At 39.9% G+C, this 15,000-nt stretch overlaps 2 protein-coding genes across 3 annotated transcripts in view; one reads left to right on the forward strand and one right to left on the reverse strand.

The window, feature by feature from the left end:
* LOC134179264 (protein HIRA-like) overlaps positions 1-15,000 on the forward strand; it is a 21,618-nt gene that overhangs the window by 5,662 nt on the left and 956 nt on the right. The window contains exons 14-29 of the mRNA XM_062646126.1: positions 1-185; positions 296-381; positions 769-925; positions 1,000-1,126; positions 8,665-8,693; positions 8,756-8,863; positions 9,305-9,377; positions 10,235-10,319; positions 10,973-11,035; positions 11,095-11,193; positions 11,252-11,310; positions 12,299-12,404; positions 12,534-12,647; positions 12,704-12,782; positions 14,729-14,816; positions 14,880-14,943. The exon at positions 1-185 is cut by the window's left edge and continues 58 nt beyond it. Of these exons, the coding sequence (XP_062502110.1) occupies positions 1-185; positions 296-381; positions 769-925; positions 1,000-1,126; positions 8,665-8,693; positions 8,756-8,863; positions 9,305-9,377; positions 10,235-10,319; positions 10,973-11,035; positions 11,095-11,193; positions 11,252-11,310; positions 12,299-12,404; positions 12,534-12,647; positions 12,704-12,782; positions 14,729-14,816; positions 14,880-14,943 (1,522 nt within the window). The remainder of the gene's footprint in view (positions 186-295; positions 382-768; positions 926-999; positions 1,127-8,664; positions 8,694-8,755; positions 8,864-9,304; positions 9,378-10,234; positions 10,320-10,972; positions 11,036-11,094; positions 11,194-11,251; positions 11,311-12,298; positions 12,405-12,533; positions 12,648-12,703; positions 12,783-14,728; positions 14,817-14,879; positions 14,944-15,000) is intronic.
* Positions 6,528-7,905, reverse strand: LOC134179275 (collagen triple helix repeat-containing protein 1-like). Of its 2 annotated transcripts, XM_062646145.1 has the most exons (4): positions 7,670-7,905; positions 7,531-7,598; positions 7,101-7,469; positions 6,532-7,033 (listed from the first exon to the last, which is right to left on the reverse strand). In XM_062646145.1, exons 3-4 carry the CDS (start codon positions 7,395-7,397, stop codon positions 6,677-6,679), a joined length of 654 nt encoding a protein of 217 aa, XP_062502129.1. In that variant the 5' UTR covers positions 7,398-7,469; positions 7,531-7,598; positions 7,670-7,905; the 3' UTR covers positions 6,532-6,676. The 2 variants fall into 2 exon arrangements, with proteins under 2 accessions (XP_062502121.1, XP_062502129.1); XM_062646137.1 differs by having other exon boundaries at positions 6,528-7,033; positions 7,531-7,905.

Here is a 15,000-nt window from a genome sequence, read left to right on the forward strand (position 1 = left end):
AGCTGATTGAGGATCCTTCGTTGCTCAGTTTGCAAGAGCAGAAATCGTTAACGAAGCCGACGAAATGTTTACCACCCAAACTGCCACCTCCAGTGAACAACGAGCAGAGCTCAAAACAAACTCTGACGGCTCCACTTCCACCGTCTGTCAAAGGCCTCATATCAACATCATCATCATTAGCAAACGTTAGTTGGTGTGTGTGTGTGTGTGTGTGTGTGTGTGTGTGTGTGTGTGTGTGTGTGTGTGTGTGTGTGCTGTTTTGTATGATTGTATTGTCGGTTGTTGGTAACTCTAGAGTCCAGTGAAAGACAAACAGAAAGAGACTGTGACGAAGGACGGTCGGAGGAGAATTACTCCTTTCTCTATCAGTTTGCAGACAAGGTTGGTTTGATGTTGGTGAGATGGACAGACATGCAGGTGGACAGACAAACAGACAGACAGACAGACAAGTAAACAGACAGGCATACAGACAGACAGACAGAGAGGCAGACAGGTAAACAGACAGGCAGACAGACAGAGAGACGGACAGACAGACAAACATAGAGACAGATGGACAGATAGACAGACACACAGACACACAGACAGATCACAGATAGACAGACAGACACACAGACAGACACACAGACAGACAGACACCCACACAGACAGACCACAGATAGACAGGCAGACAGACGGACACACACACAGACAGACACAGACCACAGACAGACAGAAGGACAGAAATTCTACGTATCTGTTTATGATTTCCAGCATGCTATTGTATTGCAGTGACTTTGTACCCACTTCATTTGGATCTGCAGCACCTACAGCACCTACACACGGTCAGACTCAAAGTCGAAGTCAGTCTTCATCTCAAGTAGACACTTCGCCATCTAAAGAGAAAGTCATCATCACATCAACCACGCCCACGGCATTACAAGTCACGGTATTACAATTTCATGTATAAAGTGTTTGACTATTAATGTTGCAATTTTGTTTGTATACCATTTGCTTGTACAGTCTACGCCTCCTCGTTCAGAAAAGGCTCGATCTACTGACACTTCTCCGGCTTCATCGAAGGTAGGAACTAAACGAAAGAAAGATGAGACGGGGCCGACATTGAAGAAGCCAAGAAAGGAGCAAACAGGTGAGGGGAATGAGCTGAGTTGATGTCTTTTTTGTTTGTGTGTCAGTTGACATGATTGCGTGCAAGAGATCACGCGCGCACACACACACACACACACACACACACACACACACACACACACGCACGCACACACACACACACACACACACACACACACACACAACAGATAGATTAATTAATTCACACAGACAGACAGACAGACAGACAGGCAAACAGACAGACAGACAGACAGACAGACAGACAGACAGACATACTTATAGTTTTCTTGTAAAATTTTACTTTTTGTGTTCAATAGTGAAATAAGACAGACAGACAGACAGACAGACAGACAGACAGACAGACACACACACATACACACACACACACACACACACACAGACACACACACACAGACACACACACACACACACACACACACACACACACACACACACACAGACAGACACAGACACAGACACAGACACTCGCCTGTACGTGCGTGCACACAAACACACGCACACACACATACACACACGCGCATACACACACACACACACACACACACACACACACACACACACACACACACACACACACACACACACCTGCAAAAGCAAGCTGGCATGGTTTATACAGACTCTTGCAAAATTATAAATCCACCCTACTCACGTGACAGACAAAATATGTGAATGGTGTACAATGATACCACCAGTTCCTTTCATGAATACTTGGTACTCTACCAACATATAGCAATACTTGTGTTTCTAAAGTTAGAGCTACAACTAAATAATTTTGTTGGTCTTTCACTAAGAAGTCAAAGTGCGTTTGTCAGGCAGTAAACCATCAATGTCCAATCTAAACGGTTCCTTTGATATGCTTTCTACTTCTGAGAGAACTTAACATTACATTCATTGGGCGTATTTGTTTGGGACTATCTTTTCTGGAAAAGGTTAGATGGAAAGAGACAGGGCACGTTTACCAATGGAACAGAACCTTTCCGAAACGAGATAGATGAGGTGGTAACAGAGCTATATGCGCATGCGTAGCATCTTTCTAAATAAAAATTGTAAAATTATTGACTAGCGAACACAAGCAACGACAGTGAAGTAACGTAAGACTAATTTATTGTACCTTACATGCATTACCATGCCGGTAGGCTGTTCATTTACCTATCCAGTCATGACGCCGGTACAGCTAACTCTTCTACTAGATGGCAGCGTTGTATACTTCGGTTGTAATCTCCGTTCTTGAATGGATTTTTGCTGATATCGAAGAATTTGACGATGAAGAAGATTTCCTGGATGATTTGATGGAACTTGGCTCCCTTTTGTGGACCAGGGAAGACAGCAAGCCTCGCATTCTAGGTTATGTCGAGAAAGTAGTTCCTCTGTATTACGATCAGGATTTTCGGAGGCATTTCCGTCTAAGTAGATCGACGTTTGACGTGTTGGTGCACAAGGCTAGCACTTGGAAAGAGCTATCTTTAAATAGAAGTCGTGGAGGAAGAGTTGCAATACCAGTAGTAAATCAATTACTGATAACGCTAGGGTACCTTGGAATTCAGGAAACGTTTCGTCAGCTTTCGGATCGGTTTGGTGTTGCTGAGTCAACAGTGCATGGTGTCATACGGAAAATTTGTAGATGTGTGTCATTTTATCTGCGACACACTGCAATCCAATGGCCTCGTGGATCCCAAGTTGATAGAATACGAAGAGGATTCGAGAACATAAAAGGATTTCCAGATGTTTTGGGAGCTATAGACGGTAGCCACATACCCATTAAACCACCCAGTCAGGATAGAGATAGCTATATAAATAGAAAGAAATTTCCGTCTCTCATACTGCAAGCTGTTTGTGATCATAATATGTTCTTCCTGGATTGCTATTGTGGCTGGCCGGGAAGTGTGCATGATGCACGAGTTTTGAGGAATTCCGATCTATTTGTTCGAATACAATCCAATCCAGGAGACATGTTTCCCATGCAAGGAACCCACATACTAGGTGACGCAGCATACCCTCTCAACACGTGGCTTTTGACACCATACAAAGACTACGGCCACATGCAACAGGAAGATAGAAATTACAATTACTGTCACTCCGCAACTAGAATGGTAATCGAAAGAGCGTTTTCGTTGCTAAAAGGAAGATGGAGGAGGATGAAATTCGTCGAAGTCACAAGGGTTAAAGAGATTCCGACGATGATTATTGCCTCTTGTGTTTTGCACAATATCTGTTTGTCTCATGACGAGGATATCTCAGAATTTCTTGGTGATGATGATAGTGCAGACACAGAGGTAAATGACTTAGAAATTGAATATCTAAGACTATGTGGTGCGGACTTCGGAGCTGTAGGCAAACGTGATCAAATCAAGCAGTACATTAACTCTCATGCACGAGTTTAGTTTACTAGATATGTATACCCTTATACAGATACTGTAAGCAATTAAAGTACACATACTGTAAGTTATAGTACGAACTATGATATCTGGAACTATATACTACGACGTACGGGTATTACTATCTTTTATTGCATCAAGCAAGCCGGAAACTAGAGCCATCTTGTCCTCATGCATCTTTGCCAGCAGCTTCATTTTCTCTTGGTGTTGCCTCTCACGTTCCTCTCTACAACTCATCATCATCTTCATAAAACTTTCCTTTGAGGTCTCTCTACCACTTTGCGCTGATCGCCTTGCCTTCTTTGATGGAGTTGGTGCACAATCTTCAGTGCAATCTTCCATCAGAGCTGTGCCTTCTGTATCAGAAATTTCCAATGGAGAAGGTGATCTGGCGTGGTCTCCATCTCCTGAACTACTCATAGTAGCCACTGGTCGGACACTTGGCCTATGACCGTAAATTTCAGCCATTTGTCTGGTATACCTCCATTCCTTTCGATCTCTCCCTATAGAAGCCACAACTCTACAAACATCAACTGATGACAAACGTATGGACTTGCCAGTTTGGTAGTTGTGGTCTTCTACTTCCCGGTAGGTTTTTGTGAAATATTTCCACCGTCCCTCACATTGAAGAGCAGTAACTGGAAACGACATCTCGTGCATTCTAGCTGCAACTGTCTCCCATATTTTCTTCTTTTTAAAAGGATTTCTGAATTTTTCGGCAAATTCGGCGTATAGGAGAATCAGTGCCTTTGTATCAGAATCACCCCATGTGTGTGTGGTCTTTGTCATAGCATCCACGTTTCCACCTGTTAGAATGTCTACTAACTCTTCGGGAGTTTGTTCTGCCGAGCATGAGAAATCATCTGCCATTCTTTGAAATTTTGGCGCGGGCAATCCAGAATATGCGCAAATACTGGTCTGGATATGCTAGGCTAAGCGAATGCGTTGATTTGGAAGGTTGAAGCTATGGACACAAGTTTTATATGTCTATAGGTGCGTTTTCTATCCTTTCTATCTGTATTGATGGTAGGATAGGTCAGAAAGTCTATCCGCTCTATCTTTTTTCGGAAACAGAAAAGTTACCAATCGAACAGCGTACATACCTTTCCAGTCTATCCCTTTTCGGAAAGCTTTGGGAAACTGTTCATGTTATCCAGAAAAAGAAAGGTGCCCAATGGAACACGCTAGCGGGCCTTTCCACTCTATCTGTTTCTAGAAAGGTCCCAAACGAATATGCCCCATTGTCATGTTGCTAGAAATTGCCATTTTGTCTTTGTTTGGCAGCAAATGAGCAAATTGTTTATGACGTAACAAACTCGTTCTTATGATCCGTAATTGTTTACAAAACAAACAAAGCACTAAATCAATGCACTAATGTTTACAAGACGCAAAACTGTTGGCTTCAATGTTATTTCTTACTGCATAACGTAGAAATTCCTAAATTCCCTACTTCCGGTTATATTCTGTGATGGTCAGAATGTTGCAAGTTGAGAGAATGGCGCCAAATTGTGCTGTTTCTATACGCTCTTTGACCTCACAGAGCGGTGAACGTCGGCAACCCTACAGTTCAGTCATCCTTTCGTTCCAAGTTCAGTTCTTGCTTCGATTCTTTGCGTTGTTTGTGTATAAACCATGCCTCGAGGAAAGCAGTGCAGCCCCAAGACTCTAGGCAAATCGAAGTCCATCTTGAGAACAGGTTATCAGAACGTGAAGTGGCACAAGTTGTAGGAGTCTCTCGTGGAGTGATTCAGAATGTCTTCAGACGACTTCAAGACGGCAGCAGCGACTACGAAAGAAGACCAGGCCGAGGTAGAAACACAACAACTCGAACTGACCGACATATCGAATTTGCTGCTCTTCGAGATCGCCAAGTCACTCTGCGAGAGCTTGAAGCGGACTTGACTGTCGTGACTGGCCAGCCTTTGTCACACTCCCTCATTAGTAGACGCCTGTGAGAGAAAGGTCTCAATGCTCGACGACCTCGTAAAAACCGCTGCTTACCGATGAACATGATGAACATCGGCGAGTCCGACGACAGTGGGCGGCTAATCACAGAGACTGGAGGGAAGACGACTGGAATAAAGTTCTTTTCACTGATGAATCGAAAATCAGCATTGGGAACGACGGCTGTATGTACGTCTGGCGCAGACAAGGAGAAGAACTTCCCCAGACTGTTGTTTGTCAACAGTGCAGCATCCAGCTAGCGTCAAGTTGTAGGGTTCCATGGCTTCTAGCGGAGTCGGTTCCATTCACAAAATTGAAGGAAAGCCAAACGCTACAGGCTACCAGGAGATCCTTGCTGACAAAATGTTGCCCGATGCCTAAATTTTGATCGGTGAAGATTTCATTCTTCAACAAGACAACACCCCCATCCACACTGCGTTTTTGACGAGATAATGGCTTTGTACTAATGACGTCACTGTTCTTGAGTGGCCGTCTCGCTCTCCAGACGCCAATCCAATAAAACATCTGTGGCACTGGCTGAAAGTGAAGGTAAATCGTCTGCAGCCTCGAACAGCAGCCGATCTCTGGGCGGCAGTGCAGACAGCGTGGCGTCAATTCTTGTTGATTTTGTACAGAATTAGTTGACAGTCTTCCGCGCCGCGTAGAAGCTATACGCAGAGCTAACGGCTGTTGGACGAAATACTAGATGGTAGCGTGTAAATATTAACGAGTTCTTGCTTATAAACCAATTACACTAAACACCACAAATTTGTTTACTGTGATAAAATTTCAGGTTACAGCACATGCGCAGACAGGACTTAGGAAGATAGTCATGTTTTTCCTCAACTTTGCACATTTACATTTTCTATTCAAGGCGTGAAAAGGTTTGAATTTAGACTCAGATAAACAGCAAATAATTTTGTGATGAAAATATAACTTAGAAGCTTCTTTGTGACTGACAATGCTGTCAAAAAAGAGGATGAAATGTACATTAGGTAGGGTGGATTTATAATTATGCAAGAGACAGTACCTCTTGGCGACTGTTTGTTCTGTAACTTTGACGGACGATATCGATTGTTAGTTGCAGCTACATGTTGAATTAATCATACAAACACTCACATACGGTAAAGAGAGACATGCACACACACCATCCATCCTTCTACACTAGCTACCTCGTACTGTACGTACTGCAAACTATACTGAACACAAGTTCTAATTTCTCTCTAATTCAGTCACTTTTGTGATGGAGGAACTTCTGCAATCATAATGCGAGATGGTGAATGAAATCCTGTATAGCCATCATACGTTGTTGATCTCCATTTGTTACAGTTTCCAATGTTGAATCCAATTGTGACTTGACCTGCTGGAATGTTCTCACAGTATCCCTCAATCTGTCTGTGACGGTGAGGATTATCATTTAGTATACTATACACAACTCCCTCAATAGTCATAGGTCCACTGCACTCGTTACCGTTGAATGTAAAATACCATCGAGAACAGCAATAACCACTGGAGCATTGAACCCTGAGAGTTCCTGCATATGCAACATGTAGAGCTGAATTGCTGTCATGTTTCCTAAAATTACAGTTCTGTTGAAAAGAAAGCAGAAACAAGTCACATGTTGATAATTGTAATCACAAATCGAGTTGGAATAACCTGAATCAGACCGCTGTCCTTCCCATCCTCTCTATTCCACACACACTGTTTCCAGTTGAGTGTCATAGCTTCTCCTTTCTCTTCTTTCCTTCCTGTTTCTCCTTTTATCCCTCGTGGACCTTGTGGACCTTGTGAACCTTGTGGACCTATCTTCCCAGCATTACCTTTACCACCGACATCTCCTGGTAGTCCAACTAATCCTCTTTCTCCCTTTATTCCTTCTTCTCCTTTTATTCCTTGTGCACCAGCATCTCCAACTAATCCTTTCTCTCCGTTCATTCCCTTTTCTCCTTTCATTCCATCTCGTCCAGGTGATCCATTAACTCCAGGTGATCCAGGTACTCCAGGTACACCAGCAGACACACATGTCTACTCAGTAAACAAAATCAGAATAATATATTTTAATTACTACTTGATGTATCATCATAACCTGCTGATTTCTCTCATCTGACACACTTTGACCAGCAGAAGTAGCAATGACTTGAATGAGCACAAGAACTGTCACAAAAGATGAAAACATGATGATGACCGATATCCTCGATACTGATGAAGTGAGCTGGTGAGCTTACTCTTATATACTCCTCCTCACACACCCTCACATCCGACTAGCAGATATAGCTATAGTTGGCAACACAAGACATTTCCATAAAATCTGATGTCTTTACGGATTGCCTACCAAACATGGTCTCAAACACTTTCCCTCAGCCAGCTCTTTCCTTATCAACTTGCTACCAAACAGCTTGTGTCTCTATTGTCATAGAAACCACAGTCTTCTCTGGTCTTCTGTGCAAACATTCTAATTGCAATGACCCACAAACCATCAAAGATAAGCTACCCTGTACGTCATTTATGAACTCATTGCAGCAGACATCCAAACAAGACATTCTTCCATAAAAGTCAATGATGATTGAACAACACAATGTCTGTGACCTCTTATAGGCAAAAGTAACTTCTATACATAATCCACATCTTGCAATATAAACAGTCCACTGCTACACTTCAGACTATGATATTACATGCACAGTTACACCACATCACCAAATCAATAATGTGATAGTATAGTATGGTATGTGTCCCACTGTCTTACCATGAGAACTGCATTACAACAAGTGCAATACAAACAATTTAAACTAAAAGCCATCTACAATCACACAACCCGCTTGCCAACAGAACTGTAAAGTGTACTTGCTCTCCTGACCTTTTAGTCTAAATTTGTAATGATCTCAGAGTCTGAGTGCCGATTTCAAACTCATCTGGTGATTTTTAGCAAGATCTTTATATTCTGATATTTCATATTGATATCATATATATGAAGCTGTTCAAGAGATATCCTGTTTACAGACAGACAGACAGACAAACAGACAGACAGACAAACAAACAGACAGACAGAGAGACAGATACACACACACACACACACACACACACACACACACACACACACACACACACACACACACACACACAAGCTGAACTATGCAAACATTTTTGTGTGTACAGTACTTGTCCATGGGGACAGAGAGTTGCAACAGATAGTAACTCACATTTGAATGTAATATTTTTGCAGGTGCAGTATCTGTGCCAGTTGTGTCAACAGTGAGTGCATAACTCTTTACTTTTAGTCTAGTTTGCAGATCTTGTTTTGTTACCTTGATTAGGGTGCAAACGTTTCTTCAGGAAGAGACGATGCTCTCTCACTGTCTGTTGCGCCATCACCAGTCATTACTCTTCCACAGCCAGATGCACAAGCACAGAGGACGTTGCAGGTTAGTCTTTAGGCAGAGCTCGTTTGGATGGATGGACAGTGGGACAGACAAACAGGCAAACAAATGAACAAAGTGACAAACATATGTGCACATAGACAGACAGGCAAACAAACGAAGACTTATGGACAGACAAAAAGGTGGATGAAGGAAGGACAGACAGATACAGAGGTGGGCAGATAATGGGACAGGCATTTGATCAGACAGACTGACAGACAGACAGACAGACAGATAGACAGAGACAGACAGACAGACAGACAGACAGACAGACAGACAGACAGATTTGACAGACAGATAGACAAATTTGACAGAAAAACGGACAGATAGACAGACAGACAAATAGACAGACAGACTGGAAGTTGCCACACGTTAACTGCCTGTTGATTTCAGAGTTATAGTAATAGTGCCAATCTATCACTGATGTTTTTATTTATTGCTATCTAGGTTGTTCACGCTGTTGGGAAAGATGAACTCAATGTTACTCTTGAAATCTCAAACTCATCTATTCCTGGACGAGGTGGTCACTATTGGATTATTTATTTATTATATATTTTATTATATATTTGTTATATATTTATTATATATTTATTATATATCTATTATATATTTATTATATATTTATTATATATTTATTATATATTTATTATATATTTTTTATATATTTATTATATATCTATTATATATTTATTATATATTTATTATATATTTATTATATATTTATTATATATTTATTATATATTTATTATATATTTATTATATATTTATTATATATTTATTATATATTTATTATATATTTATTATATATTTTATTATATATTTATTATATATTTATTATATATTTATTATATATTTATTATATATTTATTATATATTTATTATATATTTATTATATATTTATTATATATTTATTATATATTTATTATATATTTATTATATATTTATTATATATCTATTATATATCTATTATATATCTATTATATATCTATTATATATTTATTATATATTTATTATATATTTATTATATATTTATTATATATTTATTATATATTTATTATATATTTATTATATATCTATTATATATTTATTATATATTTATTATATATTTATTATATATCTATTATATATCTATTATATATCTATTATATATTTATTATATATTTTGTACTATAATTTTTAATTTGCATTATGTCTTTCTATTTTAATTTCTAATTTGTATTGAGATTTTTTATAGATTTGCATTAGAATTTATATCATAATTTAATTTGTATAATTATTTATTATATATTTGCATAATAATTTATGTTATAATTTTTGATTTTTGTTGTATAATTTTTGTATTATATTTTTTATATTATAATTTGTGTTTACTATTAGCCCACAAAGTGTTGTGTCGACATGGCAGTGAAGTACGGTGGGAAACATGCCTGAACAGCAAGGGAATTGCAATAGCTGGCAGCAGGTTGGTAGTTTGTGTGTATTTCTTGTTTCATACATACAGATATGTAGACAGACAGATGGACAGACAGACAGACAGACAGATAGATGGACAGACAGAGAGACGGATAGACAGACAGTCAGACGGATAGACAGATGGACAGACGTACGGACGGACAGGACAGAAGACAGACAGACAGACAGACAGAAAGACAGACAGAGTGTTTTATTCTTTTCCAAACTGTTAATTTATTTAATGTAACAATCGCAAAAATGAAAGCATCTTAAACATGAAATATTTAAAGTCATAGCTATTATGATAGACAGACAGACAGACAGACAGACGACAGATGGACAGATGGACAGACAGACAGACAGACAGACAGGCAGGCAGGCAGGCAGACAAATAAACAGACAGACAAACAGACACACAGACCGACAGACCGACAGACAGATAGATAGACAGACAAATAAACAGACAGACAGACAGACAGATGGATGGACGGACTGACAGACAGACAAACAGACAGGCAGACAGGCAGAAAATAAACAGACAGACAGACAGACAGACAGACGGACAGACAGACAGATGGCCATACATACAAACGTCAGACAGGAAGGCAGGCAGACAACCAATTATCAATGATGCATTCATCAATTATATAAAAATTCTTGTAGAAACATTGCTGCTTTTGCGTGTGAAAATCGAACTGTTCACGTTTTCTCTTGTTGCGGCCGAAGGTCGAATTACATCAAACACCCTTGCACGTTGCATCGGTTGCCATCATGTGTGTGTGAAGGTTATTACCCGGTCTCGTGCTGTCGTCACCCATCTCTGTATTGCAATGCAACAAAATGTATCTCATGGCCATAACGACAGTCGGCAATGTGTTTGTCTGGTTGGTGTTGGCAGCTGGTAGTTGGTCTGTTGTGTGTTGTATTTCAGTTTGAAATTAGGGACATGAAGTGTTTTGAAGTTGTGGTGAGACAGCAGTCTCTGTTGCCGCTGATTAGAGGTAGTTGTTGGTAGATGCATTGCTTGCCTTGTATTATGTGAAACTTGTTTGTTTGTTGTCTGTTTGGTTATCTGTCTGTTTGTCTGTTTGTTGTCTGTCTGTTTGTCTGTTTATTGTCTGTCTGTTTGTCTGTTGTTTGTTTGTTTGTTTGTCTGTGTGTCTGTTTGTTTGTGTGTTTGTTTGTCTGTTTGTTTGTCTGTCTGTCTGTCTGTCTGTTTGTCTGTTTGTTTGTCTGTCTGTTTGTCTGTTTGTTTGTCTGTTTGACTGTTGTTTGTTTGTTAGTTTTTTGTTTTTTATTTTGTTTGTTTGTTTGTTTGTTGGTTTTTATTTTGTTTGTTTGTTTGTCTGTTTGTTTGTCTGTTTGTTGTCTGTCTGTTGTCTGTTTGTTTGTCTGTCTATTTTTCTGTTTGTTTGTCTGTCTGTTTGTCTGTTTATTTGTCTTTTTGTTTGTCTGTTGTTTTCTATTTGTTTGTGTTTTTGTTTGTTTGTCTTTTTGTTGTCTGTCTGTTTGTCTGTCTGTTTATCTGTCTGTTTGTCTGTTGTTTGTCTGTTTGTCTGTCTGTTGGTCTGTCTGTTTGTCTGTTGTTTGTCTGTTGTTTTCTATGTGTTTGTCTGTTTGTTGTCTTTGTTTGTCTGTTTGTTGACTGTTTGTCTGTTGTTTTCTGTTTGTTATTCTACTCATTGTCTGTTTGTTGTCTGTTTGTTGTCTGTCTGTTTGTTTGTTTGTCTGTTGATTTTTGGCTGCTTGGTTGTTGTTTTTTATTTGTTTTTTTGGTTGTTTGTTTGTTTGTTTGTCTGTTGTCTGTCTGTCTGTTTATGTGTGTGCACGTTCATCATCTTGTCTTTTATTCTTAGTAGTTTATCTGATTGTGTTTCTTTCTGGTTTATTTCTTTATTTGTTGTCACTTTGCTGCAACTGTTTTTGAGTTGGTTTTTACTGAAAGTCAGTGTGAGGTGTTGGCATCCCTTTACATAATTTGTTCGGTAGGGGTGAAAGTCAGTATTACAAAGATTCAGTTGACAGGTGATGGTCTTCCCATCATTTCATTGTCTACACAGTGCAGCTACACGTTTAATACGAAACTTGGAGTTTGGTGAGTGAAACACTGCTTTAGTCACAAGTGTGTGTGTGTGTGTGTGTGTGTGTGTGTGTGTGTGTGTGTGTGTGTGTGTGTGTGTGTGTGTGTGTGTGTGTGTGTGTGTGTTCATGTTCGTATCTATAGGATGTTAATTGATGACCGGAACGACATGATCCAGCTGTCAGCTAATCTACAAACACAGAATCCTCACGGCATCCAAGGCTTATTAGCTTCACTGCAAGGAAATCATGTCGGCAGGTACTTCATATGATAAACTCCAAGCGTTTCCCAACTGTTAACTGATGTGTTGCTAGAAGTGCAGTCGGTCACTTGCCAAGACTTTATGCAAGGGATGCCAGTCAGCAGCGATTGGCAACCGTTGCATATCTTGAGGTCAGTAGCAAGAGGTTCCACAGTTACGTAGTAATCGTCTTAATGTATTGAGGGATGCATCTTTACTGTGTAATGTAAATGTGTTGTGAGGGTGAGATGCATCTTTTCAATACATTATAGAAAGATGTGTTACAAGGATATGTATAGTGCATGTATCATTGGCATTTCAGGTCTGTTAGTTTGTCGAATGTTATCAAGTGAATTTGAGAGTCAGTGGAGACAGAGACTGTCTGTTTGCTTGTGCAGACAGCATGCTGTTTTGATACATTAATGGAACTATTGTATTGTAGGTATGCATGCCATATCTCAATACATTTGGTTATTGTATTGGAGGGATGCATCTCACAGTACACTTAGTGATTAAACTATTGTATTGGAGGGATGCATCTCATAATACATTAGACTATTGTATTGTAGGTATGCATATCTCAATACATTAGGTTACTGTATTGGAGGGATGCATCTCACAAAACTTATCCTCGTGAGCCTGGAGACGAGGCTACACTAAACTATTGCATTGGAGGGATGCATCTCACAATATATATATATATTTTTCAGAACTGTCATCAAAAGCACAAGGCAAATTACAAGCAAACTACGACACAAACTAAAATGCAAACTACAATGCAAACTACAACGCAAACTACAATACAAACTACAATGCAACCAAGCACACACACACACACACACACACACACACACACACACACACACTCACACACACACACACACACACACACACACACACACACACACACACACACACACACACACACACACACATGAACATAAATTTATGAAAAGTCAAAACTAAATTCTAATACACTAGACTGTTGTATTGGAGGGATGCATCTCACAATACACTAGACTGTTGTATTGGAGGGATGCATCTCACAATACACTAGACTATTGTATTGGAGGGACGCATCTCACAATACACTAGACTATTGTATTGGAGGGATGTATCTCACAATACACTAGACTGTTGTATTGGAGGGATGCATCTCACAAAATATATATTTTTCAGAACTGTCATCAAAAGCACAAGGCAAATTACAAGCAAACTACGACACAAACTAAAATGCAAACTACAATGCAAACTACAACGCAAACTACAATACAAACTACAATGCAACCAAGCACACACACACACACACACTCACACACACACACACACACACACACACTCACACACACACACACACACACATACACACACACACATACACACACACACACACACACACACACACACATACACACACACACTCACACACACACACACACACACACACACACACACACACACACACACTCACTCACACACACACACACACACACACACACGAACATAAATTTATGAAAAGTCAATACTAAATTCTCGTTTGGCAAGGTTAGCTGGCCCACTGGTACCAGACTCCTTCTTGCCAACAATTGTCAATGCCCGTTTATTGATTATGTCTGAATTTAGTCGTTGAAGTGTCACCGACAAATGACGTGACCACTGTGCTTTGAATTGGCCCACTGGCATGTCCAATTGCATGGGTGCATATTGCTAGTCTCTGTCAGTAGCTCTTCAGCCTTGGGGCCCCAGCGTCCGAAAGCCTCAATTGCGATTGGGCGAAAGATGTGTCCTAGGGATTCGGCAGTTTCTCTGTATTTCTTGTCCTTTTGTTTTTCTTTTTCCACTGCTGCAAATCCTGCCGTAGTGCTGCTCCCTGAGATGTTACTTTGTGTCCAAGGGTGTGTGTGTATACACTGGACTATTGTATTGGAGGGATGCATCTCACAACACACCAGACTATTGTATTGGAGGGATGCATCTCACAATACACTAGACTATTGTATTGGAGGGATGCATCTCTCAATACATTAGCCTACTCTATCAGATAGTCTATAGATATCCCTTCATTCCATATCAAGTCATTGTATGTTCTATGGCTTAGAACCAGGTGGCAGCCGCGCTGGCATGTCAATCACCCGACGAGTATCATCACTGGCTTCTCTCTTACGTAAAATGTCTCACAAGTCAAGGTACGTCGACATCTACGACACTTCGTATCACCATCATTTAATAGTAAATCATGATGGCTACAGGCCTAGAGTCACATCTACGAGAATTGTGTTTGGAGCTGATTGGACCTCCAGGGCAGTCTGCTAGGTGTGTACTGTACCCTTGATGCTGTGGTTGTAGTTTTTGTTATACTGCAGGCTGTAT

This window comes from Corticium candelabrum, chromosome 1 (assembly GCF_963422355.1).
Source record: "Corticium candelabrum chromosome 1, ooCorCand1.1, whole genome shotgun sequence".
Lineage (NCBI taxonomy): Eukaryota > Metazoa > Porifera > Homoscleromorpha > Homosclerophorida > Plakinidae > Corticium > Corticium candelabrum.

Coding starts and splice junctions, on each gene's coding strand:
- LOC134179275 (XM_062646137.1), bottom strand. CDS start 7,620: ATGTTTTCATCTTTTGTGACAGTTCTTGTGCTCATTCAAGTCATTGCT. Junction 7,470..7,530: donor CAGATGAGAGAAATCAGCAG/GTTATGATGATA, acceptor TTTACTGAGTAG/ACATGTGTGTCTGCTGGTGT. Junction 7,034..7,100: donor AGGACAGCGGTCTGATTCAG/GTTATTCCAACT, acceptor TCTTTTCAACAG/AACTGTAATTTTAGGAAACA.